The sequence below is a fragment of the Vidua chalybeata genome, chromosome Z (assembly GCF_026979565.1).
Source record: "Vidua chalybeata isolate OUT-0048 chromosome Z, bVidCha1 merged haplotype, whole genome shotgun sequence".
In the NCBI taxonomy this organism is placed as follows: Eukaryota; Metazoa; Chordata; class Aves; order Passeriformes; family Viduidae; genus Vidua; species Vidua chalybeata.
In genome coordinates, this window is record NC_071570.1 from 64,634,876 (window position 1) to 64,654,015 (window position 19,140).

The following is a 19,140-nucleotide window of genomic DNA, read 5'->3' on the forward strand; positions in this document are numbered from 1 at the left end:
GCCACCATTTCCAGGCCTCTCCGCAAGGATGGCACTTTAACTTCCAGAGTGTGTTTTTAATCACAACCCCCCTGAAGTTTCTCATAGTCTGGGCAGTATCACTGCTTTCCTCACTGCCTAGCTGTGTGTAAAATTTGCTAGATTGCTCTTCCCAGCTAGATTTTGAGGCCTCTTTGGTGTGCTAAACCAGCACTGGTGCCTGTTTACGTATAAACCAATTAAGATGGTCATGTCACATAAAAGATGGTCTGAACAATCTGCTAAAATTGCACTTCTGTTCATGATTTTGTAAATACAGCTGGAGACCATGCTCCTCCTTTCAGAAGCAGGTATTCTCCCATATAATACCAGCCCTAGGCTGCTGGTGAGTTATCCTATCTGAGGAACCATTTTGGACATCAGAGATGCCTGTGGTACTTCCCAAAGGGAAGAATCAGCCACCACATGCTGATCCAGGCTGGTCTGTGTTTCTTACTGGAATATTTATTGATGGATTTATAGAGCTGCTTCAGGGTGTGGGTCACCTTTGCTGGGTCCTTTGGAATGCCTTTGAATTTAGTCACAAAATCCTGCTTTAGGTGGTTTGAAAGTGCTCTGGAGAAAGCCTCAGGAGGTAACCAGACTGAGAATTGGCCTTGGTTTCATCAAGATTATTAAGGCAGTGCAGATGTAGGCAGTATGACCTTTTTGTTGGCCAAAAATAAGGGCTTTTAGCTTTTGGGATAATATGCATGCATTCCACTCTCTCTCTAAGGAAATAATTACTTCTTCCCTTGTCCTTTTCCTTTAGATACTCACATGCGTAGCACGTGCTATGGAGCCATCAGGAAAGGGCTGTGTGTCCGTCCCTTCCCTGGTGCTGTGACAAAGTCTGAGTGCTGCTGTGCCAACCCTGACTATGGCTTTGGAGAGCCATGCCATCCCTGCCCTGCTAAAAACTCAGGTAATGTTTTTCTGTTTCTTTGAGTGGCACAGTGAACATACAGACTTTAAACAAAACTCTTGTTGAGATCACATTGTTCATTTATTTCATGCCCTAAAAAAAGTGAACAGGGTGAATTTGGGTTCCTGAATTAAGTGTTTGCTATAAGCAATAATTCTTGCAAGGGAATAAGCAGAATTCTCCACTGAATCTGTAAATTTCCTGGTCCAGTCAATCCAGTTTAAAAGAGCTGGATTATTTCTAGAAATCTGTATTTCATTTCATAAAAGTCAATTCTCTAAGTAAACGTGAGAATTGTTTTAAGAAAAAATCTCTTGACTACAGAGCTGAGGTGATGCATCTAGGACACAATTTCCATCTAGTATTGTTTTCTGAAGCAGCAGAAAACTATTTAGAAAAAAAAAACAAGTAAAACTGACAGTGTAATTGAAAGGAATAACTTGAGAGGACAATTGTGTCAAGACTGTAAAGAAATCACCTGAGTTTTTAACTCTGGTCATCTAATTTTGCTTATATATATATATATATTATATATATATATATATATATATATATATATATATGGAAGTTCAGGATGGAGTGCTACCTTACAGATTTAACTAAATTATCTATATAAGTTTATTTCATGTGAACATTGGCATTTTGTTAGTTACACTGTAGAAAAATTACATTGGAAAAAAAATCATGTGGGTTTAGTTTAGAACGAAAGAAGGTGAAATACTGGAAGTAACATTTTCTTTTCCCTAACATCTCCACCTCAACTGAGCAGCTGAGTTCCATGGCCTGTGTAGCAGTGGAATAGGTATTACTGTTGATGGAAGAGGTATGTTGCATATTTTTTTAATATATATTGTTGTTCTTGTTTAGGGCAAATTTTGGAAGGAAATTTCGGAAGTGTTTTTTTCTAGAAGGCAAATTTAAGTGGCCCCTCCCTCAAGCAGTTCAGGAGGTAAATTTCTTTCAGGAAAAGTGGCAAAAATTGTTTATTTAACAACATTTTCTTGTTAACATTGAAATGTTGTTACATTGAAATTTTAACAACCAATTAACAATTTAACAATTTAACAATTCAGCATCATAAAGTTACCCCAGGACAATGATTCAAAGTTTAAAAAAAAACCTCAGATTTTTATTTTTCAATAACTAGAGTGAAGTTTTAAACTTCAAGATTAATATGTTAATTTTAGTACTTTAGTTCTCAGACTACAATATTTCAATGTTGTCTAGAAAAAAGGCTGGAATTAATTCTCTAGAACAGTGAATTTTGTTTGACCTTCTCAAGAAAAAAAAGTAATCAGTTTCAGAGTTCTGACCTATGATTTTTTTTTTTTTGAGATTAGAGATTTTTTCAGATTAGATATAAAACAGTTTTCTCTCATATGACAGGAGTCACTTGCATTTGCAGTTGATTTTCAGTCAGCTGGGATAGTAATAGAGCAGTTTTTCACTGCAGATCCAGTGTTGACTCATGGATCATTTCCATGGACAGATTGTATCTCTGTAGAGTTAAAAATTGGAAGGGACCTTAACTGAAAAAACTATATCCTTATGAAAAAAAGTCCTGAAAGTGACCACTTGCATTTATTATTGGGAACTCTAAAGCTCCAGATCCTCTTCCTAGTACCACAGAGACAGGGATTTTAAAAAATAATGGCTGAGCCAGGTCTGCAGCAGGGGCAAAACATGCTGAGCTGCCAGATAAGTAAAACGGTTTGAAGATGAAATAGGAGAATATAGGAACATAATATTTCTGCTAGGTATTTGTCTGATGTGTTAATTATCCTTGTCAGCATTAAAGCTCATATTCTATGCAGCAGGAACAGAATAAGAGCACCAATCATTACATTTAGTAATAACCTAAATAACTTCTAAAAATAGCACTTAAATAAAAGAAATTCTGTTTTTGTTCAGTACTGTAAGTATCTGCATATTTTTTTTCATTGCTTAACATGTTATAATCTTGTATGAGTAAGTTGAAATCCATGGAATTTATGAATTCACTCTGTTTATTTTTCAGTGAATTATACAAGGTTCACTGAAGAATCTCTAAATCTCAGAGAAATTATGTCAGCATTCAGTAATACTGTTGTACAAGCAGCACCCTACCATAAGAATTTGCATGCAGCCTGGTAGAGAGGTTCACGTGTGCTTTTGGACAATTGCAAAATACAATTTTTCATTAAAACAATGAAAAAACTGTGCTGTCTAGCAAGTGCATGACAAAGATCATTCATGTCTCAGCTGAAGTCCTCTTCTGTTCAGGTTTCTAGAGCAAAAACAGGGTTCTCTGTGTCTCTTGTACTGCAACATTGCAGCCAATTTTCATGTTGCTGCTCCTGTCACGACTTGTACACTCCTTGTGTGGCTTGTCCCCAAGATCCAAACATTTTGCTCTAAAGAAAATACAAATCTGAAGTGGCATGCCAAATCGTATTTTCTTAAATTTTTTCAGATGTCTCATAGCACTGAGTTTTATCCAGGGGTAGCATGTTTTTTTCCAAATGCATATATTACTAAATGTAAATCAGTTTCTAAACTACACTGTGATTAAAGAGGAAATGTTCTTCACAAAAAGTTGAGCCCTACAAGTATAAGACAAGTCTTTCATGAAGTCACAGCTAGGCCAGCACCCTTTCTTTCCAGGGTTTGGGAAAGGAACTATTTAAGGTAATGGGCTTACCATATGAGAAAAAGGAAAATATTGAAAAACCCTCTTTTCCCCAGAGGCAAGAAGTATTAAAATTAGTCTGTTCCTCTTCTTACAGTTCATGTGAATATTTTGGACTTTTCCAACTACTGCAGAAATTTTATATGGAACTGTAAATTCAGGATATATAACTCATCCATCATCCTGTTCTGTCTGTCTGAGAAAAATTTTAAATTTCCCTCAAGTTCTTAAGGGACTGAATATGCCGTAGTTTTGACCTATGCATTACTTCTGTACTTGGAAAATCTGTGTGTCAAGTAATAATTTATAACTTCTTACCTAGATCCCTAAACCACAGGCACTGCACAGGCTAGGTATTTTGCATCAAGCTTTTTCTTACAAACATGTAGTTCCCTGTCAGCTTAGGTTGGAAAGGATATCTGGAGGTGATCCAACCTAACCTTCTGCTCAGAGCAAGGGTATCATCAAAGTTGAACCATTTCTCAAAGCCTTGCCTGGAGGAATTTGGAAAATCTCCAGGGATGGAGTTCCCATAGCCTCTTTGGGCAGCTTCCTTGAGTGCTTAGCCACACTCATGGTGAAGAATTGTTTTCCTGGTGTTTAAATTAAATTTCCACTGTTGTATCTTGCAAGTGTTGTCTCTTGCCATGTCATTGTGCACCTCAAAGAAGTGGCTCCATCTTGTCTGTAATCATCTGTTAAAATCAGGGAAGTGCTGTTAGAGGTCCCTCTGATACTCCCTCTTTTCAGCTGAACAAATCCAGTCCCTTCAGCCTCTTCTTACCTCAGGTACTGATGCTGCTGAGGGAATTTGACCACACTGACATGAGCTGTGTGTAGTCTAGGAGACACTTGGAGCACTCTGAGGGGAAAATTTCTTAATCCAGGTGATAGTTTAAACAGAGCAGAGGCATTACTGGACGTGTTGATTACCAGCACAGATGAATTGATGGGTGATGAACTAATGAACTAATTAGTGATGTCCAGACTGATGGCAGCCTGGACTGCATTGGTCATGCCCTGTTGGAACTCATGCTGAGTTGAAGGGTGTGGGCCAGGTGGAGGGTAAAGACAGCACCCTCAATTTCATGAGCATGAACTCCCAGTTGCTTAAGGCATCAGTGAATGGGATTCCCTGGAAACTGCCCTTAGGTTTAAAAGAGCAGAACAGAGATTTGAGGATGTTTTCCTGAGATCACAAGAGCTCCCTCTTTACATGTGTAAGAAATTCAGGCAAGGAGTGGAAAGACCAGCATGGCAGACTAAGGATCAAACTGAAGTGTAAGAAGGAAATGCAGTGTCAGTGGAGCCAGGGAAGAATGCTGTGAGGAATAGAGGAAAGCTACCCAGATGTGTAGGCATGGGATTGAGAAAGCTAGGGCACTCTGGGGCTGAGTTTGGCAAGGAGTACCAGGAGTATGACAGGCTTTGATTGGTGCACAAGAGGCTTAAGGAGTGGGCCCATGCAAAGTGGCCCAAAACTGCAGTATTCCAGGTTTGTCCTTCTAGTGTCAAATAAAGGAGGATAATCACCTCTTTTAGCCTTTGGGCTACACCTGTGCTGTGCCTTGGCTCTCTGACTGAGAGCTCCAGCATCCAGTGAGGTGTTGCCCACACTTCTCACAGGAACAGGTTTGTCATACCTGGCAGTGTCTGGTTATCTTCTGTTGTTGTGCTAATGCAGATATTAACGAGTGTGCTTTGGATCCTGATGTTTGCTCCAATGGGATTTGTGAAAACCTGCGGGGCAGCTATCGCTGTAACTGCAACAGTGGCTACCAGCCTGATCCTGCTGGAACCAATTGTGTGGGTAAGTTGTTGGTTGTTTTTTTATTGTGGCTGAATTACTTATAATTTCTTTGGTGCTGGTTTGACCTGACAGAATTCAGGTCGCAAGACATCTGCTTCTTCAAGCTACAATCAAAATGCAAAAAAACTTGGAATGATGCTTTTCTCAATTGCATAATTGTTATTCTTACTGTATATTTCCCATACTGTATATTTTTGTATACTGTATTTTTTACTGTGTTGTTGTTTGAGATGTGTAAGCAGGAGGTAACATTGCAGGTTTTGGTCTCCATCTAATTAATTTTATTATTCATGACCATATATGAAATCCAATGGGGTTTGTTTTTTTTTCTTTTGGGAATTCTTACATCCAGAAAAAGTGTGTTGTACCACAAGCATCAAGCACATTGTACAATCATGTTGCTTATAGCCTTGTAATTTTAAGCAGAAATGCACCGTTTGTTTAAATTAAAAGCTAATGAAAATCTCTCAGAAACCATCAGGATGTCCAAAGTATTGTCCTTAAATACTGTATTTATTTTCGTAAATTATTGCTCTCTGCACTTAAAGATTTACTGACCTGTCACTGCTGTTTGTGCTCAGCAAAACACCACCAGTTTTGCTGAGGAAAACCTGGTCTATATAGCTCTGGTATAGTTTTCATATCAAACATTCCTTCCCAGTGATGCAAAGCAAAGTGAAGAAAGTGTCTCCTTTCATATGCTTGAATAAAGGAACTTTACATCTAGTTACTTCCTAAAGCCCTAAATATGACCTTTTGGCAGGAAAAGCACTGCTGCAGAAAAATATTGATGTTTTTATTTTTAAAATGCTTCATGTAATATTCGTTCTCCAAGTGGATTTTATGGGAAGGGGTTACTCTTGGAATTAGGTAAGTGCTAGAATAATCTATGTATTTATTTAAATAAAGATAAGGCTGACTGAATGTGAGGATGTGTTTATTCTTGGATAGAATTTTTCCATAAAAGAATTTAAGTGTGAGCACTCAGATAAAAGGTTGAAAGATTTTAACGAATGACACAGTTTATGAGATGCCAGGAAATAAAAATGGTCATCAATCAGAATGCAGGTAGTATTTTTGTCAGGTCTGTGTGGGTTTAAAGCATGAGCTACATTGTTCAGTGTTTTTACAGAGCATATCAAAACAGATTACAGTCCAATTCTGAAGTTATTCTGTGAGATTCTAATTAAATAAAGCATTCATCACACTGCATAGTTTGGGCCAAAGGATTTTATGGAAACAAGCTCAAAATTACTCTTAAAAATGTCAGTTTACAAATTTGTCCTGCTTTCCTTGGTTGAAATCAGATGAAGTTAGATTAAGGACATGTTAGTAAAGAAGAGCTTTTTTTTTCATTCATGACTTAAATCTTGGATTCATCATCTGGGGAAATTTAGGCTTTGTTGTCTGAATCCTACAGGAATAAGCACAGCTTGGAATATCTAAAGAGGTTGGGGAAACCAAAGTTCTCCAGATTGTAATTATATTGCATTCTCACTTTTCTTCTATATTTTTAAACTTAAAAACCCACTAAAAATCTGTTTAAGATTTCAGTTGCAGTATTAAGTTTGGGAAATCAAGCAGTCAATAAAGAGGAGACAGCCTGAAGCAGGATGAAATGTCATGTTTATCCCGACTTCTCCTATCAATTTTCCCCTCTAAACATAGGTTATTTTAACATGTGGTGGGCATTAAAGGAAAAGGCTTAAAATTATATTTTTTCTTCTTTCATAGAATAAATAGTAGGGCAATGAGGAAGACACATTACTTTTTATTTTAATTTTTTTCAGTTAGTTTAAGGGGAATTCAGGGAATTATGTTATTATGTGGGGTTTTCCTAGTCAATGTGCTTGATATCCTGGTCTTAATCATAGTTTTTTTTAAAATACAGTGTTCTCTGGAGGGGATGTGTATATGTACTCTTGAGATGGCTGCCATGCATGAACCATACAGGATAGATTTTAATCCACTTCATGGATAATAAAAACAATTTTAGCCTATAAAACAAAGTTAACAACAGTAATTAACACACACTCTTTTGGTGTTTAAATAAAAGAAATAATTAAAATACTGTTTTCAAAGCAAATAGATCTCCATGAATTTATATGGTGTAGTCATACAAATGACAAAGGTCATTGTCATTTGACCAAGGTCAGTGACCAAACTCAAATGACCAAGGTCATTGCAGGAAAACATAATTATTCTTTTAAGACTAACAGTGAACTAATTTTTGAGTTTGCTAGTGAAAAAAAAAAAAACAACTTTAAAGTCGGAACAGAATTTTTTTTGCAGTGAAAACCTGAAAGTGAATTAGAGCTTTGAAAGTCAGAGCTGTCATTTTTGGTTGCGGTCTGTCTCCTATCCCTGCAGACGTTGACGAGTGCTCTGTGAATGGGCTGCTGTGTGACAACGGAATCTGCCGGAACACCCCAGGCAGCTACAGCTGCTCCTGCCCCAGGGGTTACCTGTTCAGCTCAGAGACAGACACCTGTGAAGGTGAGGAACCTGCACGTCCTGTCAGATCTGTTGTTTTTTCTGTCACATCAAAGTGGAACCGTCACAGAGGTGATGGCAGATACCAGAGGAAAAGAGAGACCTGTGACGTTGCATAAATCTTCACATTTCTCTTTTAATTTCCCTGCTTTTTAGTGTGTTAGGTGTTGGTGTTGAATTTCTTTCAAAGTAATAATTTAATTTTCTATGACAATGTTTTCCTTTGCTTAGCTACAACACTTTTAAACTACAATACGTGCTTGCCTTGGGTCATGTAGCAGGAACACCATGTCTGCCATTTAGGGAAATGCAATTTTCTTGATCAGAATCTCCTTTTTCTTTTCTCCCTTCTTCTCTCCCTTCAGTTTGTGGTGATATGTAATTCTAGATCAAATCCTGTTATCTGTGATGCATTCCAGGACCTGGATATTATTGCCTAGTTATGCTTAAATTGTCCTTTATTTTCATAGTACAATCAAAATTGCTTTCTTATATTATTACTTAACACTGATGTTAAAGCAGCAAAAATGTCATACAACAGAAACTAATTGAGAAATTTTAGTTACTTAAAAAAAAATACATAGAAAACTGTACCAAAAAAGTAAAATTAGAAGCATCAGCTTATGTGCCAACTCTAAAATTAATATTTGGAGTAGTAGAATTTTACTGGTCTTCTTCTTTATTTTTTGTTTGATTCTACAGTCTGTAAATCTCAGTATTTATAATCATTAGAAAGTTTTTATAGTAAATGGCTTTGCATTTCTTAGAATGATGGGGAAGCTGTAGTTCTTTGTTGCAAAACACTTGTTATGTGAACCACTGTAATCATTGAGATTTTTCTGAAGTGGTGGAAGATATTATTGTCCTCAGCTCATTATTATTGATCAGGGAGAAGTTACTGCCATACAGCTAAGCAAACACATAGAAAGGAAAGTGGTAATGTTTTAAATTCTGGCAGTATAAAATCATTCACATATTCTGTACAAAACATCTTCACCCCTTCTGTGCAAAAGAAATTACATTCCTTTATATTTTAAAACGTGGGTTTCAGAGGACACCTTTAGAAGTTAGTTCTTACTCTTTTTGCATGTTACAGATTGGTATCACTTATTCAGAGTGGGGCTTTTCTTGTGCCAGCCCTTGTGGATTTATAGAGCTTTCTGTGCCAAGTTTTCTCAGTGCCTATCTGCCCACAGTGCTGAGGAATTTATTCTCTGGGGTCTGTCTGTGTGATTAGAGTCTGTGCACTGGAAGATTTCTGTCTGTGAAAACAGTGTACTGTGTGCCCTTAATGTACATGTTTCTTGAGGAATCTTCTGGGCAGAGAAATTGCTGTAGTGTGGTAAGGGGAGGTGCTCACTACCAAGAACATCAGACCTAAAGCTGTGTGGATGAGAAGCCAGAATGCAGACAACCCAGCCAATCCTGTTGAAATAAAATGTATCTGCATTTTCAAACAGTAAACTTGGATTTATTTCCTAATGGTAATGATACTATTATTATTAATACATCTTGAATCTCGTCCTTAGATTGATGCCTAAATCTAGCCAGTGAGGTAAAAAAAGCTGGTCAGGAAGGGTTTTGTGTAAAAGTGTCTGTAAAACCTATTAAATGTGTTGCATTTTTACTCATATTGGGAAGGCAGTAGTAATGCTGGGTTGGCAGCAGAGAAAGAAATTATTCTCCTTCTGCCCAAATCCTGTTTCTCATAATTTGTTTTGGAGTTGTAAGTTCACCGGTTGCAAAAACCTGCTGTAGTCAGGAGGTCTGTATTGAGCACTGAAAATGCTCTGATGCTTACTAGTCACCAAGAAATTTTTAATATGATTCTCATCAGCAACTCTGAAGAAACAATAAAACTCTGGTTTTGTTTGTAGTTCAACTGAAATTTTTTATCACTTTGTTGCGAGGAGTAGGAGACTTGTTTGAGGCACCAGAGTCTGTGAAAGTTGAGATTTTTATGACAAGCTCCATGGTTTAGTTTGTGTTTCCAGTGACATAACTAGTTAAATGTAAACCAGATGTGCTTTGAAGTTCATTTCCAGGAACATACAGTGGACTGTTTCAATTTTTCTTTCTCTGACGTTTACAATATACACTCACTTCACTTAAGAGAAAAAAAAAATTAAAACACACCTCGATAAATATCTTTGTACGTAGCAGGTTTTATTTTACCATACAAAATAGTGTTAAAATCCATTTGATTTGTTGCTTACTCTTTTAAAAATTACCATTTAGTACTATTGTGAGAAGCTGTAGGGAAACAATTTTTGGAATTTATTTATATTTGGCATATGATATTTTTTCACTTGATTCAGCAGTGCACTAATGCTGAAATGCACTTTATATAATCTTTTAATTTTATTTTTCTTTCCTAGATGGTGATTTTGGGATGTAGTAAATACACTATTATCAGCTTATTGCTATCCAAATTTCTTTGGCTTGGGGTTTTATTTCTTTTTTTTTCTTACTTAGCATAGTGCTAAAGCATATCAAATCAGAAAGGCCTAGAGCATGGCCCATGAAGCCAAGAGAGCTGACTCTACTTTTCAAAAGGTATTGAATTTTGGTCCCTCTATCTCCACTTACTCCCTTCTTTGGTTGCAGTTTCAGGGACATTGGCTTCCAGGTGTAGCCCTCAATTATTTTTGTCAGGTTTTTGTTTAAACTCTGAAAATTTGAAACAAAAAATGTCTTTTCTTAGAAGAAAATTAGTTGTAATCCTACCTTGCTAAATGCCAGGGAAAATCAACGACAGGCATGATAATCTCGTATTACCCACATAAATGTGAAGCAGTTTAATTTTCATGCATCTTCTTGAAGTGATGATCTGTATAGTGGCACCTCTCTGCTTTTTACTTTGTCTTGCACATTGGTTGTGTCTGTGCAAACCTCTGTCTGAGGTCAGATGCCAGCTATTAAAACAGTGTGACACTTGACATGAAAATCACCCATTTTCAGCTTTAAGTGCCTTCACAGATGATGCCTGGTCCCTCATGGAAATTTCTCTCAAGTTGCAACTTAGTAAAAGAAGGGAGGAACACTTGTGATTGTTTGGACAGAGACTACATCACTTCAGTTTTGTTAGTTTGTCCTGTCTTTTCAAATTTTTCTCACCTTTTTTTTTAAAGCTAGACAAACTTCTGGAAGCAAGATGGCAGATGGAGAGGAAGCAAAAGTGTGTCTTTGTCCCAGAGCATTTCTATTCAGAGGATTATTTGACATGAAGTAGATACTTAAGATTACTTTTTTTTTTTGTGTCAGAGTGATTTATGATTTTAAGAACCACTTTTGTTTCTCTGCAAAAGCAGCAGAGAACATTCCCCCCCACCAGATATTGCTGGCTGGGGGAAGCCAGAGAGTGGGAAGCAACAGAGGCAGGTAGCATTCCCTGGGTAGTAAAAACTGAGGTAATAGAGTATAAAATATATCCACGGGGAGGAGAAGGCCTTGGTGCAGAGCAGATAATTGCTGGTGAGGACTCTGGATTGCCAGCTTGGATGCAGAGGGACTTGGAATTTACTCTGTCAGAACTAACAATGAAGCACATTGTCCTGACCTGATGAAGCCTCTTAGATTTTACTTCCGTGTCTCTGTGTATGATTAATCTGTAAAATGGGCAATCCACAGTTTAAAATCAGGCTTCAGAAACATAAAGCTCTGTTGTTGTTCAGAAAGTAGCTGACAAGTCCTATTGGCTCTTTGTAAATAAGTCCATTAAGTAAGTGCTTGCTTTTGGCATGAAGAAAGACATCACAGTTTTCAAAGTTTACGGATTCTGGGCATTTTTATCTCTCTCTCCCTTGTTTTGTTTTGTGGTTTTTGTTTTTTGTTTTTTTTTTTTTTTTTTTTTTTTTTTTTGGTATGTTGGTTTTTTTTTAATTAATACATGCATATTATTATATATATATTTGGAAATGTATTGCTTCCTGTGATGCACATCTCTAGTGAAATGAAAGCTTGATGCATTATAACAAAATAGCAAATTGCATCTCTTGAAAAAGTTGAAAAAAATATGGAGGACATTTCAATTTGTCTTGAAAATGATCTCTTGATGCTATAAATATCCCTAGTGCTTAGCTAGATCCTACATTAGGTTATAATTAAATTAAGATGGTTTAATTTATAGATACTACAAGATATTCCTCAAGCACTGCTAGCAAATATAAGCAAGCAGTAAACATTTTTTACTTCAAGTCTGCCAAAGGGAATTGGTTGGATTAGAATGTATGGCTTGATTCAGGATGCATATAAAAAATTAAAATGGTTGGGTTCAGAAAGAAATGGTGGATATGCATCAACTGTTCTTCTTGAAGAGAATGTGTTTGTATTGTTTCAATCTTAAAACTGATTCCACTTAAAAGAAAAAAATCAGCAAATAATGCTGTCTGCAGGGGTCCTATTCTTGCATGTGAACATGTTTTAAAAACTCACAGGGATAATAAACAGGATTTTGGGGTTAAAGAGAAGTACCATTTACAGTATTGCAATTACAACTGTTATTTCTTCAACGTTTCCATAACTAGAGAATTGCAGTCAACATTGTGATATTTTGCTTCTGTCAGGGTTTTCTTAATTTTCTCATGGAGCCATAAATGGCAGAAACAATGAGGGCTTTGTTTGTGCTCTGCATGGTGTAGCTGGGAATGAATTTGCATTCTGTGAAAAAAGAGTTTTGTTTTCTCACAGAACAGTTGTAATTGATGCTGGAAAACTTTATGGCCCATGGTGTTGGAAATTAATTGTCCTTGTAGAAAAGGGCCATTTAATTAACACCTCCAAATTATGTGCCCTTCAAAATACAGGCTACCTGTCTGTCCCTGTATCTTTTGAATGCCTTGCTGGGAGGGGAGGATGGCCAAATATTTCAGGCAGTACTGGCCCATCACAGTCCACAACAGCATTTGGAGAGTATAAATTACTGTGTCATACTTCCCAGAAGCACTCTGTAGTTCTAATAATGCCTTTTGTTTCTGGATTACAGACCTAAATGAATGTGAAAGCAGCCCATGTGTCAATGGTGCCTGCAGGAACAACCTGGGGTCATTCCACTGTGAATGTTCATCTGGCAGCAAGTTGGACCCTACAGGACTGATTTGTATTGGTGGGTGTTTCCTCCTTTTATTTTCCCTTTTTAGATATATATATATATACACACATATACACACACACATATTCTACATGTATCTAAAAATGTTAGCATCCTTTGAGGATTCTTTTGGAAAAAAAGCATAATGCTGCAGAGATTTTATTGGAGTAAACAGCAACAGTTTTCTGCAGGATCTCATTGGCATTATCTTTGAAAGACATTCATTAAGGTGTTTTTTTTTTTCCCTTGGCTTTCTAAGAAAATTCAAAAGGCTTGCATCTTCTGTACTTTGCAGGTGTTCATACGCTGCCATTATTTCATATTATTTGTGTAGCATAACTGAAATTATTGTGGGATATGCATGGTGATCCAACTGTATTGCAGTGTCATTAATAAGTGGGTGTCATTATTAAGTGGGTGATGCTAATCTTTTGTTTTCATATGGATTTGCTTGGTGTTTTTCTTCTGCATTTTCTTGTAAGGATTTTCTTAAGGTGGAAAAATGAATGCAAAGACTAAATCTGCTATTTAATTATGGACTTCTTCCATGCCTTAATATGTTTTTTAAGTGAATGTTACTTCTGTGCCTAAGCTTTCTCTTATATTTCCTTGTAGCATTACTGGCTGGTGAAGTTTATTATTGTTTTTGTAATTTTAATGTTGTGCTAATTTCTTGACATAACCACACTAACCTATGCTTTTTGTACCTCTTATTTTTAATCTTGTGTTCTTACATCCAAAGGGGCCACGAAGTTCACCAAGAGCTTAATTATAAGTGTTCTGGATTTACTTTGCAAATTGTTTTTGTTGGGTTTTTGTTGTATTGTTTACAGTATGAGGTCCCATTTGGCCTGAATAGCAGTGATAAATAACATAAAAAAGCAAAAAAAATAGCTGAGTAGTCAAATCAAAATGGAAGAACAGGATCCAGTTACATACTGTGAGCCTAATAATTTGTTTTTCATATTGACAAAAATTGTCTCAGGAACCATGCTTTTCCACCACAAGTTTGAATATGTTAAGACAGAAGGGTCAGAAGTAGAGCTGATGCAAGACATACAGATTTTTACTGCTAGAGCCCAGTTTTTCCACTTTGGTCAAAATTTTATTGGCATTGGAAGCAATGAGAGGAGGGCAGGCTGAGTTATTGAAAAATGAGTGAGGGGCTGGAGATTACAGGCGACTTACTGTGTAGAAAAACTTAAAAGTGTTCTTATCAAATGTATGTCATTTTAAATCTCAAGTTGATTTTCTTCCATTACCCCTGTAGTGAAAAACTTGAATATATTGGTCCTATTTTTTTATCAGATTGCTTCTTAAAGCACTGCTGTAACAACAGATATCTTATTCCTAAACATAAATGAAGGGCTAAAATAGTATTGAGGCTTAGGATTTTTTGTGTTCTGCATAGGAATGATCAAAGTAAGGTAATGTCCGATTCTGACAAGTTGGTTTTTTTTTTCTACTTTCAAATCTTCTCTCATGTCAGAACCAGAATCAGTACCATATTATTCAGCATAGATATGAGCCATTTGTCTCTTTCTGTGAGGTTTCCTGGACAGAGAGAGAAAAATCCCTTGCTCAAATCACAGTCATTTGCACTCACATTTGAGCTCAAACCTTCAGCAAATCAGAGCTGTAAGTTCAGCAGTTATAGTAAAAACTTTTAGCAATGATATTGGCATACTTTGCTTGCCTTTGGGCAGCTTTTGCAATATTAAGACCATGCTCATGGAGGGAAAAAAAGGGGAATTGTTTTTGAAACATATTTCAAGTATACAAGTGTTTCATTGCTATTTTGGAAACTGCCCATACCTTAGGGATACTGCCATTTGTGCTTTTTGAAAAACACATTTTTACATGCTTTTTACACATATTTTAGTCAAGATTTTTGGAGTTCATACAGTGCACAGTAAGTACGATGCCATCTGCCTGTAGAATGCATATATTCTTCTTCAAATCAGAATCAAAGAGATAAGAGGAACCAAAGGAATGCTTTGATGTTGGATAATAACCCTTTCACCAAAGATTTTTGTCTGGACAAAAGAGATTATGCAAAATAAAGGAATAGCCTGAAAAGGATAAGACAAGCAGACTTTGGCAGGATAGGGTGGATGCAGCTGGTGTGAGCAGAAGCACCTGCTAATTTGTAGAATTTAAATAATTTTTGACATACTGGTTTTGACTTTTCACTCCTATAAAGTAGGCAAGTAAAAGGAAATAATGTTGAGCTCTGTATTTATGCACTTGTTCAGGTGTGGAGCTCTGTCCCACATGTTTGAGACCAATGTTAACCTAAATAATACAATTGTTTTTCACTTAACTGTTAATGAAATACCCTGCCCAGTTTCTGGGGCTGATATCGCTTACATTATTGGGTGAGGGATTTTTCCTGTTGCTTTAACCAAAGAAAGGTTGTTCTCCCTGTGGTCCACATAATTTTTTAACATGAAATCGGTAGAAAGGTTGAAGCAATTTGGAAGAAAATAAGTTGGAATGATTCTGTCTTAAGCACATTGTTTCTGAGCATGAGGTATTGGTAATATGTCTGGCTTTTTGCACATACAATGCATGTAAATCTTAAACCTTTCATTAATTAATCCATTCATTTTTAAATCCACTCCTTTCATTATTCTTCAAACTAAATTTGTCTGGGTCACTTTGAACTCTTGAGTATGCACCTACATTTAAACCCTGCCCAGGCTGTTCTCCCATTTTGGGTCTGACCTTACAGGCTGCTTTTGCTGTCTGATCACCAATCCTTGAGACAGGATTGCCTGTCTCAAGAAATGTTGTACCGTTTGAGAGTAACCTTGTTAGGGCAGGGAAGTGTAAAGGTGTTGAAGGTAAAACTTACAATGTACCTGATTTGAGATCTGACTGACTTTTCAAAGTGTAGCTAATAAGCAGACCCCTAAAATAATATAAAGCACTCTTACCCACCACATTTTATTTTTGTTTTAACTTCCTTGCTTCCTTCTCTTGAAGACTTCCCTTCAAGAGCGACAAGAAGACCTGCGTTTCAGAAAGGGCTCAGTCACTTGGGAAAGGGAGTCCCACACTGGGATCTCTGCTTTTGTATATTTTAGATGGATCAGCCACTAGCTGAAATAAATTATTAAATCCATTGCAGTGTCTGGAAGACCTCTGCCAGCTGTGGGACCTGGATTGAAAAATGCCTCAGGCAGTGTGGTTTGTTGGTCACTTTCAGTGATGGTGCTATCCCTTTACACCAGTTCTAAACTAAAATGTGTACGAAATTACTCTTATGGAAGCATTTTCTTTTTAAAGAGAGCCTGTTCTCCTTTGGTATTCTGCCTGCTGGTGTCATGGACGTGGCATGCCAGCTCTTCTGGCTGTGACAATTCTGTATTGTTTTTGCTTTTTGTTCTGCTGCAGACAGCCTGAAGGGGACTTGTTGGCTTAATATCCGAGACAGCCACTGTGAAGTCAACATCAATGGTGCCACGCTGAAATCTGAGTGCTGTGCTACTTTAGGAGCAGCTTGGGGCAGCCCATGTGAACGGTGTGAATTGGGTATGTTCCAACATTCTGCATCTTTTGGGAGAAGGGAATAAGTATCACTAGTAGATTCTTATAATCTCTGTATGTTAAAAAAAACCCGAACAACAAAACATCCCCAAAAAAAACCCAAAAAACCCAACCAACTAGACCAAAGTAAAACCAACCAACAAACCAAAAAACCACCAAAACCAACCGCCCCCCCCCAAAAAAAACTTATGAAAATAAGTTTTCTTCTTTAGAAGTTATCTATTTTAGACTTATAATCTGCACCATCAGGGATCATTCTAATAACTTTGAAGTATTCAAATAACTTTGAACAGGAAATAACAGGTGAATAAACCTCTTAATGGCTACAATATGTTTCATCTCCACAAGGACTATGTATTGACTGGCATAGGGAGGTATTGAAACAGTAAAGTAAAATATCTGGTAAAATTTATTTTTATGTTGTGGGCTGTTAGCACTTTTTTCCCAGCTCTTTTCAAACATGTAGCTTGTGTACCATTATTGACTGCAGAAATAGTATTGCTGTTAGATTGCAAGGCTAGTTATGGAAGCTGGAAGCAGCAGAGCTAACTGTACTCTAGTTTATGGCAAAAATACTGATCCCCTTATGGTTTGAAAAGTGCCACCGGCAGCTGAACTGGTGCCAAGATATTTTAGCCTCTCATTTTTAATTGGAACAGTAACTGTGGGCACGTGTATCCCCCACTAGCAAGCAGACTGCAAGCAGCATCCAGCAGAGCTCTTAACTGTGCAGTGCAGCAAAAATATCCCTTTGTACTTCAGGAAGCAGCATGGTCAGGTTAGATTGGTAAAACTGATCAAAGTCTAATCAATCTAGACAGATAATTAGCTCAGATTGGGTGTGTTTGGGCTCTGAATTTCCTATTCTGTAGCTAGTTAAATTACAGCAAGCTCTGTAATTTAATTATATGATGCTACATTTTACGTGCATCTCCCAAAGTAATCTCATTACTTAGACCCATTATTAAGCTTTGGTGGGGAAAAAAAGCTGATAATTGACATTACTACAGTTTCAAATCTTCAGGCCTCTTGAAGGAATTCTAACTACACATGAGTGCAGGGACTGATCTGATTAGATGCTGATCATTTCACTAAGAAAGTAACAGTCTAAGATTAATTTCCTCAACTGTTCACTTAGTTTAAACAGGATGTATGTGTCAATACTTTTCTTGATTGAGGCTAGAGCACTCCCCGCTTACACTGTGAAATTATTAGCGAATTCTGAAGATACATGTATTTTTAAATTTTCTGCTTCTGCCTTCCTGTCCCTCTAAAGCAGTAACAATATCTTTCTGCCTTTGATTCCAGACACAGCTTGCTCAAGAGGATTGGCCAGAGTGAAGGGTGTTACCTGTGAAGGTGAAGTTTTTGTGTCTTACTAAGATGTCACCTTTCCCCTGCCTTGAAAATGTGATAAAAAGGGATTTATTGCATTGTTTCTTTCCTGTCACTTAAAATTCTCCACAAAGCTGTAGCTCTCCCCTTGGAGTCAGCAGGTAACTGAACTCTTTGTGTCCCCCAGACGTGAATGAGTGCGAGGTTTTTCCGGGGATTTGTCCCAATGGGCGGTGCATCAACAGCAGAGGCTCCTTCCACTGCGAGTGCCCCGAGGGGCTGACCCTGGATGGAACAGGGCGAGTGTGTTTAGGTAAGAGCACACCCTACTCTCACAGCTGTGTCCCACAGCTGTCCAAAATCGCTCTTCAAAGGGCTGGAAAGAAAGCGTGGTTTGTTTCTGAATTATCCCAGATAATGTGCCTGCTTAGATATCAAATATCTGTGCCAATAAAGTGAAGAGCTGTTAATTCCTTCGAGGAACGAGTTTGTTTTGAGGCTGTTTTACCCTCAGTGCAGTCAGTAGGCTGTGCTAAAGTGCTGTCCCTGCTCTGACTCTCATTCAGGAGCTGCAGTGTCCTGGGTGTTGGATGGTGAGCACAAATATGCTAGTGCAAATAGTCCCTTTTTTTCAGTGCCCAGGCCAGTGTGTGGTTCTTTTCCTGACATTCAGGTACACAAGTACAAGATTTTTGCCTGCACACTTGGTTCATTTGTCTTCTGGTTGACCTGCTTTGCTGCTAATGGGATGGACCCTTGAGTATAATAACCATAATTAAATTTTCTGGAAACTTACTGTATTTTCCTGCTAACTGGTGTTACAGTAAGCCTAACAACAGTCAGCTTTTTTTGTTTTTAATCTGTATTCACTGCACTATTAAATTAATTCAGTAACATAAATATAGGGAGGATTTAAAAAAAAAAATTCTTTTTTTACCATTTAATTTTTTTTTCTTTTTTAACCACAAGAGACACAAAAGGGTCATTTCATAAGTCAGATTATCTGGTACAATAAAGAAATAGATGTGTCTGTCCCATCAAATATAAAGGTCATTTTATAAGTGAGAATACTTGGTACAGTAAAGAAATACATGTGTCTGTCCTGTCAAATATACACAGAATCCTAAAAAGCACAGTCATGTGAGGGTAAGGGTTTATCTTGATACTGGGAGACAGCAAAATAAATTTTTGTACTTTTATGTGGCAAAGGAAAGATGCAGAAATTTAACTATAGGGCAACATTAGCAACT

General features: G+C 37.2%; 1 protein-coding gene across 2 annotated transcripts in view; it reads left to right on the plus strand.

Moving 5' to 3' along the window:
• Positions 1–19,140, plus strand: part of FBN2 (fibrillin 2) — a 116,033-nt gene that overhangs the window by 48,689 nt on the left and 48,204 nt on the right. For both annotated transcript variants that reach the window (XM_053931315.1, XM_053931314.1), the window contains exons 16-23: positions 791–943; positions 1,713–1,766; positions 5,296–5,421; positions 7,792–7,917; positions 12,899–13,018; positions 16,403–16,540; positions 17,864–17,914; positions 18,078–18,203. In XM_053931315.1, coding sequence (XP_053787290.1) covers positions 791–943; positions 1,713–1,766; positions 5,296–5,421; positions 7,792–7,917; positions 12,899–13,018; positions 16,403–16,540; positions 17,864–17,914; positions 18,078–18,203 — 894 coding nt within the window. The remainder of the gene's footprint in view (positions 1–790; positions 944–1,712; positions 1,767–5,295; positions 5,422–7,791; positions 7,918–12,898; positions 13,019–16,402; positions 16,541–17,863; positions 17,915–18,077; positions 18,204–19,140) is intronic.